Consider the following 15,441-nt stretch of genomic DNA (forward strand, 5'->3'; position numbering starts at 1 on the left):
TTTTTATAGGAGGGAGGCACTCTGCTCCTTGAGGGTGGCTGTTGATTGACCCAGCTGGCAACCGACCGCTGCTCATCAACTGCGCAAGTGCTATTTCCAGAAGGTTCGAGAACTGCCACCCCTTTTCGGAGTGTGTATATATGCGGCAACCCGGAGGTGGTCAGGTGAGACTTCAGCCGGAGGAGGACGCTTACGTCCGGCACTCCTGTGAGCTGTGGTGCTCTCGGCCTGGCTGTTCCCAGGGTCTTCCAGCCGCTTCTGGGCGAGATGAGGAATCCAGTTACACTCACAGTGATGTATTTCCCTTTGAATTCTTTGCTTCTTCTATGATTTATGTCTGTTACTTCTGTGAGTTATTTCTATGTTATCACTGATTGCTTCTAAACTTTGAATAAATAGCCGTATAAGTGCTGATTATCTTCTAAGAGTGTGTGGTTGCGAGTTATTGCATCTTTCTGCGTTCAAAGTATTTGCTCTATAATTGCATTGGTGATTTATGTTTTTTCCGTGCACTCTGGGGAGAGCAGTTCACACACCCACGCTGAGAAACATGCTTTGTGTTTTCTGCACCTGCAGCGTGACACTCACCGTGTTCGGATCAGTCTACAGTAGGCCTGCATCTTTCTTCTGCGCTCAGCTCCTGCAAGAACAAGAACACTGTTAGGAACAGCCTTACCATCGGCGCTTCTGCCATTCATTCATTGCTCCTTCTGTTCTGCGGGAATCTTCGGCGGTGTCATTCCCATCCCAGCACGCCGCTTCCTAAGTATAAGGGAAAAGAACAAAAAAAAAAGGCATTAGTAAGCATTCTGCAAATCTTCACTTATTTTTAAATACTGTACGAGCTTCAAACGCTTACCTGAATCCCAGTCGCTCTGGGGGAACTCTGTCTCTAGAACTTCTCATCCATCTGCAAGAGGGAAAAGACACTCCAGGTTAGCGTGGAAACATCTAGAGGCGCCGCATACCGCGCTTACCCACCGCGTTTGTTCTTCATAACCGGCATCCACACTGAAAACGTTGCGGCATCTAAAAGACACAGAAAAAGAACTCCGTTCAATGCAAATACGAAAGGGGTGCATCGCGCTCTCACTCACCTTCAGCACTACTCATCTCAGCAGCACGCCGCCGTCCCCGGACGCCGGCCATCATCTAAGGAAGGAAAGGAACAAAGTTAGAGAACTGTTCAAAAGACTCATTATACTTACCTGTCGGACTCTTGCCAGTGAAGTAACTAGGCAGCAACGAGACCGCATCAATCAACGCCCCCCTGCGCTGAAAGCAGGACAGAGAGCACGCTATCCAAGAAAACAAGGTGAGATGTGGATCAAAGGGAAGGGTTGGACCCCGGGGAAGAAGGGGTTCAAGCACACAGAGACAAAAGGGAGTTAAACTCTACCAATCCTGTGTTTCAGGCCCAGTCTCCAGTCGAATAGCCTCGAGGTCGTAAGAGGTCAGAACAGGCTGAGTGACGTCCCTGTGGATACCAGGTGAGCATTACACACGGTTGGTAGAGATATTTTGGATTCTGTCAATGCTCTAAGCATGTCACCTGCGAACACCATTGTTTTGTGCTCTTCGCCCACCATTGCTATGCCTCTGACCTGCTCCGAATCCCGTACCCTGGCCAGTAAGGGTACCAAATATATGGCATACAAGAGAGGAGATAGGGGCATCCCGTTTTGTACCCCGTTTAATTGCAACAGTACTCGACAATGCCCAATTTATAGCTCATCTAATTTGCCTGCACCGTTTGGAGGAACAACTCCCAAAACCCCATGCCTTCCATGGTCCAAAACAAGGACCATTCAACTCTATCGAATGCCTTACTGGCGTCCAGCAATACCAATATCGCTGGTGAATGTGTGTTATGGCTGTTTTCTCTAGCGGGTGGCAAACTCTTCTAATGTCATCATGTGTCCGTCTCTGGGAGACGGATGCAGACTGGTCTGGGTCTATTATTTTGTGCAGTACGTCCGCTAGGCGATTCGCCAAGACCTAGTATATATTTTGACGTCTGTATTGATTAAAGCTATCCGGCCTTGGGGTAACACCACCAGTTTCGCTTTGTTCATTGATTTCGTTATTGTGCCCTTTGACCTAAATGAATTGTATAGTTTTGTAAGGCCTGGTGTAAAAATGTTTCTATATTGTTTGTAAAAATCTGAAGGGTTGTTGTCCGTTCCCAGAGCCTTTTTTTGGGGGTAGTGATTGAATCACCTTTAGCACCTCTCCCTCCTGGATGTCCCCTTCCAGCCTTTCCCAGTTCCTGTATAATGCGTGTCAAGGATACCCCCTTCAGATATTCCACTTGCTTTGTTTCATCTCGGTTGTCTGGGGCGTATTATGTACTATAGAAATTCCTGAATATTCCAAGGATCCCCTCATTGGTAGTCTCATGTCCCCCTTCCTTGTTTTTTAGCTTCAAGATTTTGTGAGCTCAGGTTCTATATCTAAATTGTCTGGCTAGGAGCCTATCCGCCTTGTTGGGTTTGACATGGTAGTGTTGTTTAGTAAATAGCATTGCCATCTCAGCGCGTTTTGTACAGCATGTTTCGAGTTGACCATGAACAGTTTATCGCCCTCTGGAGTTTCCTAGTGAGGCCTTTTGCCATCTCCCCCTGTATCTCTCTTAATTTAATTTCCAATTCCTCCTCCCACCGCCGCCTTTGCTTGTCCCGCTCCGCTTTCATAACTATTAAATGTCCTCACAGGATGGCTTTGAAGGCGTCCCATCATGTTTCCGGGCCATAGCTTGGGTGTCATTTTCAGCAAAGTAACTATCTGTTTTATCGTTAATTGCACTAGCTGAGATCGGATGCGGAATCAGGTCCGACAGAAATTGCCACTTCCACTTCAGTTGCTGCACCTACCTCAATTAGCATTGATAGCGGAGCATGATCCGAGAGGCATATAGCACACAGTTCCACTACCCTCACTCTGCCCATTAAGCACATGAAGACCCAAAAATAGTCAATCCTTGAAACCGAGGAATGCACATGGGAGTAATAAGTGTAGCCCTTGGCCTGCCTCTTGATCGCTCACCAGACGTCGTGAAGGGCCAGCGTGGTAACTTTTTGCATAAGCGACTTGGAAAGTGCTAAAATGTGATTTGTAGCACGCGTGATCCTGTCCTCTTGGGGCACCCACACCATATTGAAATCCCTAGTTAAGATAATATCCCCCTTGGCAAAGCTCTCCATTTGAGAAAGCACCCCCCCCCCCCTTAAAAAGCTATCCTGACCCGTATTAGGTGCATATACGGTCGTTAATGTATGTGTGTGTAGTCCCAGCTTGATATTAAGAAAAAGAAAGCGACCCCCCCGCTCCCCGGGTTCAATCTAATGTCAGGGACCTGAGCCACCAGCCCATCTTTGATAGCTACAAGTACCCCTGCTGTTTTATCTATGCGTTGGCTTGGTATGAAAGGGAGTAACCTTGCAGCCTTAGTTTCCCTTTTTCTAATATGGGTCTCCTGATAGATCAGGATATCTAGCTTTGCCCCTTTCAGATAATTGTCTAGTTTCCTCTTAACTGGGGAGTTCCTTCCTCTCACATTATGAGACAAGATTTTAACTGTCATTTTATTTCCTCGCCCCCTGCTTCACCGGCTTCCCTATTCCTTCCCCTCTTAATTTTTATCATTAGTAATGACCTTCCTCTCTCTGTAAGAGTACCCCCCTGGCAGTGCTGTCCCACCCCTCCCCGCTCCCTTCCCTCCCTCTCAACCCCTCCACCAAGACCAAAAGTTAACTCTCCCCCATGTCCTCCACTCCATTCCACTCCATTCCCTCAGGGGGGCCAAAATCTCTAGGATTGACCGGGCAAAGTCCCTGACGCAAATGGCCCCCAAAATTACCCAGAGAAAAGTCATGGGGAATACTAAACCCCACTCAAGGACTCCAACTAGCCGGCCGATTTTCGAGGATCCCATGGGCCGCCGTCCAATTATCCCTTGTGTGCCTTCTTGATCACTGACAGTCTATGTAGTTCCTGTGGGGGGTGTAGGATTACTCTTGCCCGGTCTCACTTGCAGATCTCTCCTGTCCGCCTAGCGAAGTTGCGAGTGTTAGGGCCTATTGAGAGCTTAGCATTTCCCACTGTCCCTCTTCACTGTCTTCCACTCCCATGGTTTCTGGCCCCTCCTTTCCATCTGCTCAACTCTCCTGCTGTTGTCGGGGCCTCCCTGTCCTCGATCTGCAGGGCCTCGACATAAGTCGCGATACGATGTTGCTGCTGCTCCCATGTGAAGAGCAGACCAAAAGGGAATGTCAATTTATATCCGACTTGCTTTTGCGCCAGGAACCGTACCACCGGGCCCATTGCTCTCCTCTTCTGCAGCGCTGACTGTGCCAGATTTTGAAATAGCTGTACCTCAGCTCCATTGACAATCAGCAGGCCTGAGCATCTCGCTGGGTTCAGTACAGACTGTCTGGGCGTAGGAAGTAATCGCCGCCAGCACATCCCGAGGCCGTGAGCCGGGGTCTACTCACTGTGGGCCTACCATGTGTATACAGTCGATGTGGATCGCCTCTTCATTTTCCGCAGAGAGAATGTCTGAAAATAGATGCTGCACAGCAGGTTTCAACGATTAGTCTTCGCACAGGAGTTCCAGGTTATGCAAGAGGCGAGATAGGTGTTCCAGCGCCTCGTAGTTTTTTCTCGAGTCCTCCGCCATGTCTTGCAACGCTCTTTCCGAAACATCAACCCTCTCCTCCAATTTCGGACTTCCACCTAACTTCCTGCAAGGATTGTTTCAGTTCAGTCGTCAGCTGTGTAAATTGCAGCTGAAATGTGGGCATAAACTGGTCCTGGAACACCTTAAAAACACAGTTGGAAGTCTTCCTTTTGCATTGTCATGCTGCTGGGTCAGCCGCCTGTCACCTTTATCCCCCGTGCCTTTGGCGGTCGGTGGTGGAGTATCGGGCCCCACAGCTTTTTTAATGCACCCGTCCTAGCTTTTTCAGGGCCCCCGTTGGCACTTTCCCCCTGGTTTTGGAAAGGAGAGTGATCCGCCCTCCCCCTTTCTACCACATCTGCCCCTGCTCCGCTCGGTTCTCGGAAAAGCCTTGGGCACTCCACCCTCTTACAAGTCGCTGCATCTTGGATAGTCTCCCCCCGGTGCAGGTGTTCTCCTCTCTTGGCAGCGCCCTGTATTCAAGAGACACACAGCTTCCTTGTTTGCTTTATTGTGCAGCCTTAGGGAGATGGAGCAGTTCACGTACGTCCTGCTTCATCAGCCGCCATCTTGGAATCCCACTTTTTTTAAATCGTAATATTCCGATTTTAAAAACCGTTCGATTAATGGCCGCGATAAGGCTTAGCAAAATCTACTCTACCACTTGCAAAGTCTAGTCATTTTTATGAAGGTCAAGTACTATTTCTATGGTACTGAACCTTGTTGGAGAGTACAATGAAATTCTGCAATGTTTTAAACATATTTGACATTAACTGCAAACAATTTTTGGTTGCAAGAAATGCCAACTAAAGGTTTCACTGCATGGCTGGCAGCATTGCATCAAACATGAAGTGGTTTACGGTGACATGCACCGCTTAACAGAAAGTGATGATAAAATGTTTGTCACCCGTCGCCATAGATGGAGTAGGTAAAGTAAGTTACTCGACCTGCAGGTCTGGCAGGATTTTAAAGAGCATACGAGGCCTGCAGATTTTGCATAGACTGTCATAGTGGGGAGGGGGAACGGGTTTACATCCTGGATATTTCTCCATAAAGCTAATTACTAGAAAACCAAATATATTCTGTAGAAATGCGCAATCGCAAAGAGAAAGTAAGGAGGGGGAACAGCAGGCAAACATATAGAGGAGATCCTTATGGTGGTGTTGCAGACAACAAAAGTGACAATTTCCCGAAAAAAAGTGACAATGGCCAAAATCCCCTTCACCCACTGAAATGGGGATATACATTTACTCCAGTATCATTCTAAAACGTTAACCCATTAACAGTGAAAAATCGAATACATTACGCAAACAAGCAATACGTCCTTTCTACTAGTGTCTGCTCAATGTCAATTATCCCCAACCAGGGCGGTTTGCTTTGAGGTTTTATATAACATGAACTGCCTTCGGAGTACTTACAAGCCCCATAAATCAAGGAGGCATGCAACAGTGCATGAAAAAGACATGGTCAAGACAGTCACAGTATACCAAGCCAACATCAGTGTGTCAAATGGCTTGCACTGGTGGGTTCAAGCCATACCTAGGCCCCAAGAATGCCCCACTTCAAAAGTGGAATTTGCTCCAGACACGCAAGTGAGGGTGGTCTTAAATTCCCAACTAATTTTATTATTGTTAAGTTGTTCACAAGCCAGATCCTAGGAGTTACTCTTTGGGGTTGTAAAGAATGTTAAATCTGTGCTATGCACTAGCCTCCTTTATACACTACTCCTTCCCTAACTCCCTTCCAGTGGTAGTTACTAAGATCAAAAGGGGGCTGTAGAATAAACCCTCAGGCGTTTTATTATCAGCCAAACATTGGTGGAGGACAGACAATACCAAAAGCAGAACACCCAGTCTTGTTGCATATTCTAAGCAAACCTTCTCTCAACACATTACAAGCTTATGAAAGCTATTATTCTGAACGTATGTAATCTACATACTACCAAGTTTAATATACTGCACATTTGTTTGTCACTAGTGTAAAGTTCCATTTAGTTCAAAGAGCATTTATTTTTACACAGGCTTTGATAAGATCAGTGTGCCATGTTCCAAAAAAATGTGCACTTTATTTTCAAAACAACGTTCACATACTAAAATCAAGTACTGATTTTGACAAGCAAAACACTACATATTTACACATATCGAAAACGGTTTGGAAAAACTCTATTTTAGTTGCCCGTTACACATTAGTAGGCAGAAATCAATGTGTTCAATTTTGTTAGCTGCCAGGATCACGAAGTAAAACTTTGGTAATATGATAAATTATGCTACTTACTGATGACCTTCAGTTTTTAATATGTTGTAAAATCGTTTATATTTCATAAAGTACCCATTTCATGCCCTTGAACGATAAACTAAACATATTTTAAAGTCCACTGCAAGTCCCCATTATAAAAGGGCATCTAAAACGTATGATTTTGATATTAACTGCACATAAAGAAAAAGAAAACAGATTCATAATGTTAGCTCTACGGGGCAGGCAGATGATTTGCTATGGCTGCTGCAGGAGTAATTGTGGAAGGGAACCTAGAGTAAACCAATGACATCACCATAATTTCCCAAGTAACCGTTTATTTTTTTATAAATGACACATCTATAAGAAAGTCACCTCGCAGCTACTTCAGTGTTTGATTGTGGGTGGAGTGAGCTTTGTTGTGGTCTTACTCAGTTTTGGGAGGAGATCCAAATGACCATCATGATTAGCAAGTCCATTGTACATTTTTGAAATCCACTGAAAGTCAATGGAAAAGAAACCTAGTGACTATTTGAAAAGATCAATACAGGCATTAAGATACTGACACCGCCAAGTGAGCATTGGCTGCTAAGAAATAAGGGTGGGTTTAAATCGGCTATACAGCAAATCTCAAAGGAAGGACGGATACAGAGATTCGTGGTGAGGAGACCTTATGTGGCGATGGCAGATCTGAACAATAGGGTTAAATAGAATTTCTGATTTGTTTTGGTAAGACGAAACAGCAGCTCATCTAATGTGTTAACTAGAGCGAATGAATCTGCTTTCTGGGTTAAAATGGGGCATTTTGCCAATCTGTCCAAATTATATTTTTTCCTACTTAAATATTTTTGGGCTGAATTAAGCCTTTGTTTACCCTTTTTAAAGAACATGTTTCTTTCAGTGCTCTTGGACAGCAAGTACAGTCCATGATGTATCGTTATTAGATTAGCTTCCACCTATTCTCCAGATTGTGGGACAACATAGAGGTTGGTGTGCAGCAAGGCTGGGCAAAGCACATGGAAAAACCCTCTGCTACTACTTGCAGTTTCCCGGTCGGTGGGGTGAAGGGAGGAAGCAAGCACTGTATTTTCTACCGTTTTGACTTGCATTTTTAATCCATTATTTTAGATACCTGCCATTAGAACCATGGGCTTTAGAGTTATCCATTTAACGGAATTACAGTGATTGGGGTTAGCCTCTCCAGTCTACTAGCTTGCCAATCAACACTACTGCAAGTATATGTTTAAGTTTTACGCTGCCATATTTTAAGTTGATAATCACATTATTAATTGGATGTAGGCTTTAGATTCATAGATGTAATCAGAAGAGTATGATACTTCGACTATATTCAACTATATTATGGGTATATTATGGGTAATAGTGTGAACTGCTTATTGTTTGACTACACTATGTTTAATGCTTATTATCTCTACAAACGATTACATATACATACATTGTTAATAAAAGAGTGAAAGCAGTAGCTGGGTGTTTCTATTTGGGAGTGCAAAGAGGCAAGATATTTCAAATGATACACAATTCTACCATCTAGAAAACAAGCGTAAGAAAGTTAATAATGGTGTCTATTGTTAATCATTTATAGAAGTGTAATAATAATTTGTTCCTAGATGTTTCGGGAGTATGCCCACCATAGTAAGGCTGTTGTACATTAAACAAGTCAGGTGCTCAGTGGAAGTGGTATCTCTTGCACTATGCGCAGAGATCCAAATTTCTCTGGAGCCTGCATCGGGTATATCACACTATGCTGCAAAACCTGCCACAGAAAGAAGCAGGCACTTTGCCCATCTTTGGTGAGGTTAGGGTCTGGCAAGCAGGGTATAGTGAAAATCTTGACTGCCTCATGTACTGCTCCATACACTGTCCATCCTACCTTATTCCCTAGTCACTAAGCCTTACACAGCACCCACCCTCCTTCACTCATTGGGTAAACTGCTTCTTTCTGGGGATAATTCTACCTCGCTCTTTAAGGAACCTACAATATTTGCTGTGCACTGTACATTTCTTGACAGACATTGTACACCACACCTCATTTAAGATAGTTGGTCCGTCCAGTGGAGTGCACTGCGGTCCAACAGTAAAAGGCACGGGATACAGGGTGGTTTCCAGTCCTTTCTTGCACAACCAGAAACTACTCTTAGATCACTGCCATGCATGCAGTCATGTTAGCCTCCACGTTTGTACATGGTGGACATTACTACAGCAAATCCAGTTGTTTTTAAAGGGATTCACACCTCTCCATCGGCACAGTAATTAGACACAGGGTGAGCAGTTGCACTAGCAGTTTTCGCTCAGAGGTTGGAAATGGACAAAAAGTATTTAAACACTACTTCCACTGTTACGTCAGAGGAACCTCACCAAAAGGGCATGCATCGCAGAAAACCAAGAGAGCTGGTATCTACGTGTTTTTACTGACTGTTGTTAATATGAGCCTCAAAGCATATGAGGGGTTTCCTCATTGGACACTTATCCGCCTCTATCACTCAATGGATATGCTGCCATATGTTCACTAATTACCCAATGTGCTGGTCATTACCTTGTTAAAGAGCCTCATGTTTTGATAAATATTCTACCTCATCTTCTTGTCACTGTTGCAACTTGTGCTTCAGACTGCTGTTCACTGTTGCTCATTGTGCCTCAAAATTAAAGCGCAATAACGCTAACGCCGAGGTGATTCAAGTTTACATTTCTTAGAAAAGGCAACACAACAATTGAAATATATTGGGTTGTCTCAGATGTGGCAAACCAATAAATTTTTTAAACTGATTCTCGGGCAGTTCAAATTGCCCTGATTAGCTCAGGGCATCAACAATTGTAGGTCGCCAAAGACCAGCTATGTATGTCCTTTTCACACACCCACCCTATTACCCCTGCAATAGCCACCAGGTATAGAATCCCGAATCCAGACCTATCGCAAGGTACACGGGAGGACCACTGTGGCCGTCACCTGGATGACCAACCACCCGACTCTCGCTATCCTTCACCTGGGTCACAGTTTACCACTTCTCACCTTGGCACACAGCTGGGCGAACTACGGTCCACTTCCCATGTCGCATAGAGGTTCATTTGCACCGGGCGGCCTAGGGGCACAGAGGGCTGCCGAGGGACAGGGGCGGCAGCAGTAACACCGGAGGAGGCCGGGGCTCCAGAGCCCCCGCCGCGCTCTGCCATGGGGAGCACCCTTGTTTGTTACAGCCTCAGCCAATAGGAATACTTCCCGCACTGTCACCCCGCGGCCGCAGCTGCCACTGTCAACACGTCTCGTATTGCCCTTCCACCGCTGCAGCCGTTGCAACTACTCCCCGGAATTCCACTGCTTGCGCCTGTTCTGCTTCCTCCGCTCTGTTATTCCTGTCCCCGCAAAAGCTTCGCGCTCAGCTGCTCAGAATGCGTGTGCACCCGCCACGCCTACCAGAGCGCTGGAGAGGCCTGTGAGTTGAGGCAGGAACGCCCATTGGGCGGGCTCGAACCTGACATACTACAAATGTCAAACCACGAATCAACACACAACGCATGTGCGAAAGCCTCTGACATCGCGCGGTCAGGCAAAGGTCTCTCTCACTCCGTTTTATAACTTTGCGGCAAAAACGATACTTTTGCGGACTGGTCGACCCAAGACGAGACATTCACAGGGGAGAAACAAATACGGTGGATAAAATAATAGCGGGGACGTGTTTTTTTTTCTTTACAGCGACGTACGTAAAGTATGTGACAACCAGGGATTGTGTACACCATAGTCCACGGCGATGCGAGGTGGCCATCTTTCAATACCAATAGGCTCCATCCAGCGTACTGGAAGATTAGCAAGAAACTAACCGATACAATCCAAGCGAAGAAGTAAAGCAATGTCTCCAAATTTGTGATAAGAAATGCAATTTTATTTGTTCGTGTTTGTGAGTTGTTGCATAATTCAAAAGTATATGCCCGTCAAACGTATTTCGGAAGCAAATTCTACGGAGCACATCGAACAAATACATAGATTTCAAGATGCCTGCATTGTTCACAGCAGGCGAGCAGACGCCAGTCCTAATTCACTACTACTCACCGCAGAAGAACCACGCGGCCATCTTGGAAAGGCTGCACCTCCAACCGAAGACACAATTCCCTTGGCAAAGGTCCAAACAAGTGCTACTCTGCCTTTTACTCATCGCGATATAAGTCTACTGTTGTGTGCACAGCGTCTTCACTTACTTTATAGGCTGTTCGTTTTTTACCCAAGCTATATCTTAACATAAAGTAGCTGCAGGAATTTGAGGGGAAGTTGCTGCATACCCTGTCCTTACCATGGGCCTGCAACATGTGGCTCTCCATATGTCTTGGACTACAACTCCCTTTATCTCTCACCATTGACAATGCTGCCCAGGGCTGATTGGAGTTGTAGTCTAAAACATCTGGAAAGCCAGAGGTTGCAGACCCCTGCGGCAATACTGGTCAGAAAGTGGGGAATTTAATTGTCAATTGAATTACATTACAGTAAGGGATCGTTTATGAAGGAGAAAGAAAAATAACAATGTTTGCCTAAAAAATTGAGTCTCACTACGAAATTGTGCGTCTCGATATGCATGTGTAAACCCACATTTATTTAGGGTTTCTGTGTGGTAATGGTCTGTGTGTGCACGATTGTTTTGGCAGACATTTTTCCTTTCTCTTTCGTGCTCCCAGCATGTGGGCTTCCTTGGTGGACATGGTACGCTCCACCAGAACGGGGAGTGGGCGTGTGGCTGAGGTGATTCCCCCTCAGTTCCTGACAGAAGTCCCCCGCTTATAGACGCAGGTGGGAAGGACCGAAGAAAATAAAGGATTCCCTTGTGTGGCGCAAAGGGAGAGATCTCTGGAGAATCATGGAGGGCAGCCAGGCCCTCTGCTGTGAAGGGACGTCCTCTCAGGCCGTCCACTTTCTGAACCGGAATTTCTCTCTTCCCCTACCCAGGGTTGAGACATAGCTCTCAACTCACACGCTTTTGGCGGGTGTCACCCGCCTTGTAAAGGGCTGGATCACCCGCCAAGCCTACTGCACGCCCATTCATTCCAATGGGCGTCTCACCCGCCAAAAACAAAATCGGGTGATTTCACCCGCCTTTGCAGCACAAATGGTTGAGAGCTATGGTTGAGAGGGTGTGCTGGTGTCGGGAGCCGAAGGAGAAAGTTGTCTGGTGCTGTCCTAAGTGCAAGCGCAGCTCTGTGAGGGACAGAGCAGAGTCACTTTCTCCCTTTTGCTGTGTATTGGCTGAGGGGTAGGAGTGGGAGGTTGCTGTGCCATGGCTCAATTGTTTTTATAGACAAGTTTGGCTAGGTGTAACAAGTCCTGTCAGAGTGGAGAGCGGAGCGGCCTGATTTTGCTTTTGCCCCTCGTGAAGTGTTGTTGAAGTAGTTTAACGCAGCCCAGCTAAGGGTTCTCCCGCAGGGGTGCTCGTGTTGGTGGAGGGCGGTAGGGGATCCAAACATAAGAAAAGGAGAGTGAGGGAGGGGGTGGTCACGGACCCTTTGCTAGCTTTACCCAGCTTTGTCTTCAGAGGCCATCGTTGGTGTTATGGAGTCCCCCGTGCCTCGGGGAACTGTCACGCACTCATACGAACATCCACTCGCACACAGCATAGGAAGACACGGGACGCGCTGTTGGTCTGTACGCGTCCCGGCGCGAACTGCCGCACGGGCACGGTTTATTACAACTGCGCATGCGTGGCCGGGACCGAGGCCCACGCATGCGCGATAGTGGCACTGGGACGTCACATCCCTTTCTTTTTTTAACAACAGAACAAAACAAAACCTTGAAGTATGGAACCCTTATAGTAGAACAGAACAGTAACAAGGCTATGATAAACCGGTGACCCCAAGGGTAATTCACCCCTCGCTCAGTCCCCTGAGTCCATGACATAGTCCTTCAGATGAGCTGGAGGTCTGGCTCCCGCGCACAGGATATCTCGATGTGACCGGAGGCACACGCCGGTCCGCCTCTGGTGTGGGTCCAGGATCCGAGGAGGGGACACCATCCTGGGCCTCCGCTGTCCCTTCCTGGCTCGAAGGGTCATTCACAACTTGAGGTTCCGCCGGGACATCCACTTTCTTGAAGAAAGATCGATTTCGGGTAACGGTACCCCGTTCACTGGCTGCGGTCACCATCGTGCCCTTCACGTGAGTCACGGTCCATGGGCGTGGTTCAAACGGTAGGGACAACTTTCCTTCCGGATGTCTATTCTTGACTAATACGGAGTCTCCAACTCTCACTTCCTTTTCCTGTAGTCCTCTGCGTTCTGGTTGCGCACCGCTCGGTCTTCACGAACTTTATCGTTGTCTATGACCCCCGGCCTCCTGTCCTCCATTTCTGGTAACATCCCCTTCGGGCACCGCCCGAAGAGCGCCTCAGCTGGGGCAACCCCTGTGGATTGATGGGGGGTTGAGCGATACACTCGAAGGAACTCCACCACTCTTTGGACAAGGTCCTCACCCCTGCTGGCCGAGATCAGCGTTACCTTGTTGAGCGTTCTCATCATCCTTTCGGCTTCGCCATTGGCTCGCGGCCATAGCGGGGAGACTCTTCGGTGTTTTATCCCCCTTTCTCGTAGGTACTGCGCAAACTGGCTGCCAGTGAACGGTGGCCCATTGTCTGAGCAGATGATCTCCGGGAATCCATGCGCTGCGAACATTTTGTCCAACGCCGCCGTGGTGAACTCAGTCGCCGTCGACTCAACCACCTCTACCTCCGGGTACCGTGACCATTGGTCGACGGCCACCAAAAAGTACCGTCCCCGACCTGTCGACCCAAAGTCCACATGGACCGTACCCCACGGCTTCTCACTGCGCTCCATCGAGCTAATGGGTGGCGCTTTGTCACCCGGAGTCGCCGCCTGGCAGGCCAGACACCTCTTCACAAAGCTTTCAACTCTCCCCTCCAGATCGGGAAACCAGACTTTTGGCCTTAACCTGGCTTTCGTCTTGACGACACCCTGGTGTCCAATGTGCGCCAGCTCCAGCACTCGCATCCTTAGCTCCCTCGGGATGACGATCTGCTGCCCCCTGAGAAGCAGTCCATCCTCGGAAATGTATAACTCATCTCTCACCCTCCAGAGCGCTTGCAAGTCTTTCTGTGCTTCCTCCTGACGCCTTGAGTTGTTCCGCAACACTTCTCTCCAGTCCCCGCTCCTCACTGCTGCCTTGATGATGCGGAAGACTTCATCATTGGAGGACACCGTCGCTACGGAGAGCCTCGAGAGTGCCATGGGAAGTGCACCTTCTACCACTTGACATAGCAGACCCTTACAGTCCACTTCACCGTTTTCCACTTCTGCGTTCTCTTTGTTAGGGTGACGCGACAAATAGTCTGCGGGGTTGTTGGTCCCCGGCCTATATACAAGCTTCACCCCATATTCCATCAAGGCTAGCATCCACCTCTCGATTCGGGGCGGCGGCTTCGATGATGCACCCGCCAGTATCGGCAGCAAAGGCTTGTGGTCGGTGACCACCACAACTGGCTTGCCCAAAATGTACAGGCGGAAGTGCGGACAGCCCCATAGGATGGCCAGTGCTTCCCTCTCTATCTGTGAGTATCTCATCTCTGTACTAGAAAGTGCTTTGCTGGCATAGGCAATGGGTCTCATCTCGCCGCGCTCATCCGGTTGCAGCAACACCGCACCTACACCCACGGGGCTGGCATCTACTACCACTTCTGACTCCACGGCCGGGTTGAAGTACGCCATGGTGTCTGTATCTGACAAAGCATTCTTGAGGGCCTGAAACGCCTCTTGTTCCCGGGATTCCCATTTCCACACCGCGTCATTTCTCGTCAGAGCCCTGAGAGGCTCCGCCATCGAACCTAGTCCCCTGATGAAACGCCCACAGTAAGTCACCATTCCCAAGAAGCTCCTTACCTCCGTGGGGGATTGTGGTGCCGCTGCCTCCTTTATGTCTCTGACCTTTGCCAGGTCTGGTGACACTCCTGCAGCCTGAAAGATGAAGCCGAAGAACCCTATCCGGTCTTTAAAAAATTCGCATTTTTGGCGATGTAAAGTGAGACCCAGTTCTTTCAACCTACTGAGAGTACCTTCCAACCTCCGCAGGTGTTCCGCCTCAGAGTCCGCGAACACCAAAATGTCATCACTCATGTTTATAACGCCACAAAGGCCGGCCAGTGCCCCCCTTATAGTGTTCTGAAAGACTTCAGCCGCCGACGAGATGCCAAAACTCAGGCGCTTAAATTGGTAGAGGCCTTCGTGTGTCGTGAAGGTTGTAATAAATCTGGAGTCCGGGTGAAGTTCCAATTGGTGATAGCCGGCGCGTAGATCGAGCTTTGAGAACACACGTGCCCCTTGGAGTTCCCCCACAATGTCATCCAGTGTTGGCGTTAAATGTCTCTCCCTCTTAATCGCGGCATTGGGGAGGCGCATATCAACACAGATCCTTACCGCTCCTGGCTGCTTAGGTTTAGGAGCGACCACTATAGGCGACACCCAGGGTGTGGGTCCCTCCACCCTTTCAATATTGTTTGTTGGGTCCCTCCGCAGTTTTTTTTTTCTTTTCCC

At 47.8% G+C, this 15,441-nt stretch overlaps 1 protein-coding gene across 5 annotated transcripts in view; it reads right to left on the bottom strand.

The window, feature by feature from the left end:
* The window catches only part of PACS1 (phosphofurin acidic cluster sorting protein 1), a 2,791,059-nt gene extending 2,780,666 nt beyond the window's left edge, over nt 1–10,393 (bottom strand). For 3 of the 5 annotated variants that reach the window (XM_069644890.1, XM_069644889.1, XM_069644887.1), the window contains exon 1: nt 9,936–10,376. In XM_069644890.1, coding sequence (XP_069500991.1) covers nt 9,936–10,096 — 161 coding nt within the window. In that variant the 5' untranslated portion in view covers nt 10,097–10,376. Of the gene's footprint in view, nt 1–9,935 lie in introns of all 5 variants that reach the window. The other 2 variants (XM_069644891.1, XM_069644892.1) reach the window with 2 other exon arrangements.
* Between the last annotated feature and the right edge of the window lie 5,048 nt (nt 10,394–15,441).

This window comes from Ambystoma mexicanum, chromosome 2p (genome assembly GCF_040938575.1).
Source record: "Ambystoma mexicanum isolate Mex_15411 chromosome 2p, UKY_AmexF1_1, whole genome shotgun sequence".
Classification (NCBI taxonomy): Eukaryota; Metazoa; Chordata; class Amphibia; order Caudata; family Ambystomatidae; genus Ambystoma; species Ambystoma mexicanum.